Source organism: Megascapheus bottae, chromosome 11 (genome assembly GCF_031878675.1).
Source record: "Megascapheus bottae isolate mThoBot1 chromosome 11, mThoBot2.hap1, whole genome shotgun sequence".
Classification (NCBI taxonomy): domain Eukaryota; kingdom Metazoa; phylum Chordata; class Mammalia; order Rodentia; family Geomyidae; genus Megascapheus; species Megascapheus bottae.
Genome location: NC_143519.1, coordinates 1464770 through 1471799, shown reverse-complemented (window position 1 = coordinate 1471799; position 7030 = coordinate 1464770). Strand labels below are relative to the sequence as shown.

Genomic DNA, 7030 nt, shown 5'->3' with positions numbered 1-7030 from the left:
GGCCGGCTGAGGCGCTGGTGCTAGGCTGGAGGCCGGGTGTGGTGGCACCCACGGGCATGGAGCCCGTTGCTCTGGTCTCCAGCTCCCAGGGGAGAGGATGGATGCCCCTCAGGGTTCCAGCCCTCCCTCCCTTGTCTTTCCTCCTCTTGTCTTCTCTTTCATTCATAAACCTGGTGGCTACAGACGCAGCTTGAATATTGACGTCTCTCCCCGACTGCTCCGCCGTTAACCCAATTACAGAATTCATCAAGAACTGTGTTGAATTATCTCTTTCCATACAGTATCAGCATTAGCCTAATTAAAAGCTATAATGTCTGATATAATGATTAAATCGTTAGCTCTGCTGCATGGAAGCAATATTTTGTTTTCCCTTCAATTAGAAGCTGATTGAGGTTTTCAGAGCAGGTCAGCTGTGAAATTTGAATTATATGTGTGAGCACTGCTCACAGGGCGAGCCCCTACTCCAGGCTCCCGGAGATGCGCCGAGCGCTTCCGCCCCGAGAGCCAGGCGGCGCCTCCGCGCGGCACAGCCGCGCCCCGCGCCCCGCGCCCCGGCCTCTCGGCTCTCCCTCCGGGAAGGAGCGCCCAGCCCGCGGACGGGCGCCCAGCCCGTGGGACGGCCCCGCTCTCCCCGCGGGCGCCGCGTGGCTGCCCTCGCGGAGAGCGGCCGCGCTCCGGGGCGCAGCAGCTGGGGACGGCCCGGCGCCCGTTCGCCGAGGCCCGTGCGCCGCGGGAAGCTCCGCGTGGTGGAGGAAGCTCTCCTCCGCTCCCCACGGCCCGCCGTGCCCCGCGGTCCCCGCACTCCAGCCTCGCGAGCGCCCTTCCGCAGTACCCAAGTTTTGTTTGTTTGTTTTTTTTTTATCGCCCGGCCTCCCCGGGGCTCTGTTTACGGACGGACAGGGGGACAGGCGGGAGGAGGACGAACCCGGCTCGGCACCGAAGACCGGCCGAGGATGCCCGGGCGACCCGGCCAAGGGCGCGCACGTGAGCGCGGGGTCGCTGGCACCGCCGCGGCGGGCAGCCCTGGCGCTGGGCAAGGGCGCCACCACGGCACGGCGGCGCCTCCGCGAGGGCTCCGCGGGCGGCGGCGGCCAGCAGACGGCGATCGCGGCCTGGATGGAGGGGCCGAGGGCCGAGGGGTTGGCCAGGCCCTGCCCCTCCGTCGCCCTGGGCTCTGCGCCCCCCACCATCTTCCGCCCTGGTCCCCCGACCTCTCCTCCCCCTATCCTCCCACCCCATCGGGCGCTGCGCCCTGGTGAACCTCCGTCAGGGGCCCGGGCCCGCCCAGCCAGCCCAGCCGCCCTTCCCCAAACGCCTCCCGCCAGTCCGCACCCAAGACCGGCCCAGGTGACGCCCGAGGCCCCGGCCCACTCTGTCCCCCCCCCGACGCCCCTCAGGCTTCACCTCCTCCTCTACCACAGAAAAACTACAGGCTCCCCTCTCAAGTCCTGCTTCCAGCGGTGGTCTCCCCCGTGGGTGTGGAGAGGGGCCCAGGCTCGGGCCCCTGGAGCTTCTGCATGGTGAGGGCAGAGTGTGGTCTGGGCTCCCCCAGGAAGCGGACAGGGCGCGTCCCCGCCGGGAGTGGACCACTGGGAGCTTCTAGTTTCCTGTCCCCAGGGCCTCCCAGCTTGTCTTCAGCAGCCCTGGCTTGAAACTCAGCAAAACACAGCTCTGGAGGCAGAAGCGCAATTTCTGGAGACTGCAAGGGTCAGGAGATTCCGTCCACATGGACCTTTTAGCTGCCTAGGTTGTTTGTGAGCTCAAAGATGGGTGAAGGCTCGTGATGAAAGCTGCAGGTGCCATTCAGGTTGGGTTTGTGACTTTAAAGTCCGGGGCTCAATTTATTTGAAAGTCAAAGGCACTAATTTAAGTGCTTCAATGCGCCGTATGCATATTCAAATACATGCTGGAGGATTCTACACGAGCGGGCATCCACATACATACGCGCATAATCTCCTGTACTGACAGCCAGAGTCTAAATTTTCTTCCGGGACTATGACCACAGGTTAAGTAACAACACAAACGTCTTTAACCACATTTCTAAGTTGATCTTCTCCATTTGCCAAGAGACAAAATTTGGCTAGTCGGCAGTGAAATGAATCTCTCACCCTGGGTTCTAGACTTTCTCCACCATCACATTGAAATAATCAGTCTCCAGGGCCTCTAAAATCTGCCTGGGGGAGGCACTGGATAGGAAAGAGCTCTGTCTCTGGCAACCTGACAGGAAGGGAAGGCAGACAGAGGACACAGGTATTCACCAGACTGGTTTTGGGTTTGGACTGCTCTCTTCCCTCCTTCTCTCCCCCCCCCCCCAAAAAGAGCGAATAGAGAAGGCACAAGAAATGGAAGCTTCCAAAAGCCGCCCCTGGCAGGAATTAATGTAATGCTTCTCAATCCTCATGCCAGCACAGAAGACACTGGGGAATCTGGCACACTGTGCCCAGGCCTCTGCCTCCTTGGCACCAGCTGGCTGCCGATGTCAGTCATCTGTCACATGGCAACAAGTCACACCTGCAGCTCCGGTTTAACACTTCTGGGAGTGGGCGCCCACCGGGCAGTCCTCACCCAGGCTTGGGGGGGCTCCCAGAGAGCACCCTGAGTGCTAGGCTCCAGTACCATCTCAGGCAATGGTGGAACCATTACCTCCTACTTAGATGCTCTGGAAAACAAGAGTAAAGTCATATTTGGAAACAATTTCCACGGCTCTGGTAGAAGGAAATGAGACCATTTCAAAGTCAGCTATCCAAGCTCCCCAAAGCATAAAGCATTCCTGCAAAGCACACTGGAGTGCAGGGTGTTTATAAAATAAATTGCTCCATTGATATGGAAAATAATGTGCCAGGCCTGATTTATACAAAGCATGTTCAGGGGGGTCTTCGGCTATTTAGTTTAAAATCTAAATTGAAAAGCAGAGGAAAGAAATCGTTCAATTGCTAAGTGGATAATATAGTTTATAATTTGTAAACCATTTCTTTTATTTCAGCCTTGCTGACTTCCCTAACACGCTAGATCTCACTGCACACCACTGCCTCCTAAATTATCAAAGGAAAAAAGGATCTATAGCATTCTTAAACAATATTCCCTTTCCCTTTTTGTTCATTTACAATGTAACTTTTATTTGTAGGTAGTACAGGAAACAAATCAAAAGATTTAACAAACTTGGCTACTGAAATAAGGAGGCAGCTGAAAATGAATTCATAACCTGGATATTTAGCAAAAAATAAATAAATATGAGATGATGTTTCCTTTCTAATATAACTACATATTTGATGAGTTTACTATTAAATGCTGAATGACCTGAAATGAAGGCAGTTTAGTCTGCAGAGAGCCGTCTGCTGCGTTTCCACTGAACGCTGTGTAACGGTTCTACAGTAATAATAACAATAACAACAATAACAGTAAATAACAATGTCCCATGGCAATCACCACAGGGAGGGAGGGGGGGAACACATGACAGGGAAGGAAAACTCGCAACCCCAGGTCTTCCCAATAGAAAACAAATGGCATGTGTTCATACCCCACGTACTTCAGCGCCTCCTGCGTACTAGTGTCCCTTGAGACGGGTCTGGTGGCATCGGGCTTGGCCTACCTCCCCACCATCCGTCTCCTGGGCACCGGCTGTCGGGACAGAGGCAGGAATCCGCTGGCCAGCTCCCGGCGGACGCAGGGCGGCCCTGGGCTCTGCGGTTCGCTACCCGGAGACTTCCCAGTCGTCTCGGAGGAGACGCCCGGTGCGTCCCTGGAACCGCGGGTGGACGCCCGGACCCTCCGGAGCCGAGGTGGCCGGGCCCGCGGGCCCGTTCTCCGGCGGGCGGCGCGGACGCCTCGGCCTCCCGGAGAGCGCGGGCCGCTCTTGGGCGATTTCCACAAACTTTTTCCGATGTTGGAGTGAGCAGATTCTGGAGAGATCTAAAACAAACCAACCAACAAACAAGGCAGTCAGCCGGGGGGAGGCCCTGGCGCTTACCCCCCTCGTGGACACGCCGGGTCCACGGCGGCGAGTCGAGAAAGCCGCGACCCTGGTGCCACGAACGCGCCCGCCCGCCCCGCCGCCCGGCTCGGCCCGGCCCCGCCGCGACGTCCATCCCGGCCGCGGCGAAGGCGGCGGTGCGGGCGCGTGGGCCGAGTGACACGGAGCTGCTGGGGGCTCCGTGGCGAGCCCGCGGGCTGGGGCGCGCTCGCTTCCGCCGCTGCACGCGGGTGTCCGGGAAGGCCAGGCGCGGGCCTCCGCCGCCAACTTTTCCTTCCCGGAGGGCGCGCGGCCGGCTGGCGGGGGACGGAGGAGGAGCTGGGTTCCGTTTAAACCCGGCCCGGGACGGCGGCTCCCCCTCCCCGCCCCTCTTCCCCGCCCCAGAGCGACGCCAACCTCCCCTCCGCTTCCTCCAACTCCGGAGAGCCGCGCGCGGGCGGGGAGAGGCGCGGGGGGCGCGCTCGGGGAGGGCGGCCCCGGCGCAGCGGCGCGCGCGCCCAGGAAGCGGCGCGGCTGTGCCCCCCCCCACCTCCGTCTCCCTCCTGGGCCTCCGTCCCCCTCCTTCCCGCCCTCGCTCCCCCCTTCCCGCCCTCCCTCCCGCCGCCCGCGCCCACGGCATCTACTCCCTCCCCACGTCACTCGCCAGCGCGCCATGCAAATCACCGCCGCCGCCGGCTCCCATTGGCCGCGGCGCACTCATTTAATGGCAGCCCGGGCCCGGCGTATGGCTGCTGGGCCCCGCGCGCCGCCGGCCCCGCGTGCGCCTCCGCTCCGAGCGCACCGCCCCGGGCAGGCAGCGGACAGCCCGCGCTGGGCCCTGCGGCTCGGCTCTCCGGCGCTCCCCGCGCGCCCGCTCCCCCCGGGCGGTCGGTGACCCCCCACCCGCGGCGGCCCCGCGATCGCCCCCTCCGGGCCTCCCCCGAGCCCGGCGCCCCCCCCCCTCCCCAGCACCTGGGACCCGCACACGCCCGGCGCACGCGGTGCGCCGCCCCGCTAGAAGTTGCGGCCCCGGAGTTGCAGGCCGCGGAGGATCCGGCGCCGGCGGCAGCGGCGGCGGCGCGGAGGCGGCGAGCCCCGGGCCCGCCCGCGAAGTGCGACAACTTGGCCTCCACCGCTCCACCTGCTCCACTGCTCCACCTGCTCGACCTGGCGGCGGCGGCCCCGGGGACCGGCGGCGCGCGCGCGAGGGGAAACTTTCGGCCGCCAGACGGACCGGCGCTGAGTGCGAGTATTCCTGCCTCCTTTTTGTTGTCGTTGCCCCCTCCCCGCCTCCCTGCTCCTCTCCGCGAGCCTCCACCCCCCCTCCCGCGTGGCGCCGGGACCCGGCCCCGCTCCCCCTCCGTCCGCCCGGCCGGCCGCGCCCCGGGCTGTCCCCGCGCGGCGCCGGTGAACCCGTGAGCCGCCCCGATGTACAGCATGATGATGGAGACCGACCTGCACTCGCCCGGCGGCGGCGGCGGCGCCCAGGCCCCCACGAACCTCTCGGGCGCGGCCGGGGCGGGCGGCGGCGGCGGCGGCGGCGGGGGCGCCAAGGCCGGCCAGGACCGGGTCAAGCGGCCCATGAACGCCTTCATGGTGTGGTCGCGCGGGCAGCGGCGCAAGATGGCCCAGGAGAACCCCAAGATGCACAACTCGGAGATCAGCAAGCGGCTGGGCGCCGAGTGGAAGGTCATGTCCGAGGCGGAGAAGCGGCCGTTCATCGACGAGGCCAAGCGGCTGCGCGCGCTGCACATGAAGGAGCACCCGGATTACAAGTACCGGCCGCGCCGCAAGACCAAGACGCTGCTCAAGAAGGACAAGTACTCGCTGGCCGGCGGGCTGCTGGCGGCGGGCGCGGGCGGCGGCGGCGCGGCCGTGGCCATGGGCGTCGGCGTGGGCTCCGCCGCCGTGGGCCAGCGCCTGGAGAGCCCGGGCGGCGCGGCGGGCGGCGGCTACGCGCACGTCAACGGCTGGGCCAACGGCGCCTACCCCGGCTCGGTGGCCGCCGCCGCCGCCGCCGCGGCCATGATGCAAGAGGCGCAGCTGGCCTACGGGCAGCACCCGGGCGCGGGCGGCGCGCACCCGCACGCGCACCCGGCGCACCCGCACGCGCACCACCCGCACGCGCACCCGCACAACCCGCAGCCCATGCACCGCTACGACATGGGCGCGCTGCAGTACAGCCCCATCTCCAACTCGCAGGGCTACATGAGCGCGTCGCCCTCGGGCTACGGCGGCCTGCCCTACGGGGCCGCGGCCGCCGCCGCCGCCGCCGCCGCGGGCGGCGCGCACCAGAACTCGGCGGCGGTGGCGGCGGCGGCGGCGGCAGCGGCCGCGTCGTCGGGCGCGCTGGGCGCGCTGGGCTCGCTGGTGAAGTCGGAGCCGAGCGGCAGCCCGCCCGCCGCCGCCGCGCACTCGCGGGCGCCGTGCCCCGGGGACCTGCGGGAGATGATCAGCATGTACCTGCCGGCGGGCGAGGGCGGCGACCCGGCGGCGGCCGCGGCGCAGAGCCGGCTGCACTCGCTGCCGCAGCACTACCAGGGCGCGGGCGCGGGCGTGAACGGCACGGTGCCGCTGACGCACATCTAGCGCCCGGACGGCGCCGCCGCCGCCTGTCCAGTATTTATCGCGCGCGGGGCCGGCGCGGGAGGCCGGGAGGACGGCCCCGCCGGCCACGCCGACTTCCGACCCCAGGCCCGGCGCGCGGACTCCGGCCCCGCGCGCCCCGCCCCGCCGCCGCCGCCCGGACGCTCAGGCGCGGCCCGCGCGCTCCTCGGGGTCGGTGCGTTCGCTCATCCAGGGCGAGCCCTTCCTCGGCCGCACAGGTCGGCTCGGGCTCGGGTGGAAGCTGCCGCATCTGAGCGCTCCCGTGTTCTCCTTCCCCCCCCCCTTTTTTTTTGGTTTTTGTATGGTTTCTTGTAAACGCATTGTGGAGTTTTTATTTGAGGCACCGCGGTGCGGGGAGGAGGAGGAGGAGCAGCAGCAGAGCGGACTGTGTACATATTCCCTACGAGCCTTTCATCCGAGCGTGGAAACAGATTCCCCCCTAAAAATGCCTATCCGTCAATAAACCTGAGAGGA

General features: G+C 65.5%; 1 protein-coding gene across 1 annotated transcript; it reads left to right on the top strand.

The window, feature by feature from the left end:
* Positions 1 to 5312: 5312 nt before the first annotated feature.
* On the top strand, positions 5313 to 6538 carry Sox1 (SRY-box transcription factor 1). The gene has a single exon (XM_090341674.1). It carries the CDS (start codon positions 5378 to 5380, stop codon positions 6536 to 6538), a length of 1161 nt encoding a protein of 386 aa, XP_090197800.1. The 5' UTR covers positions 5313 to 5377.
* The last annotated feature ends 492 nt before the right edge of the window (positions 6539 to 7030 follow it).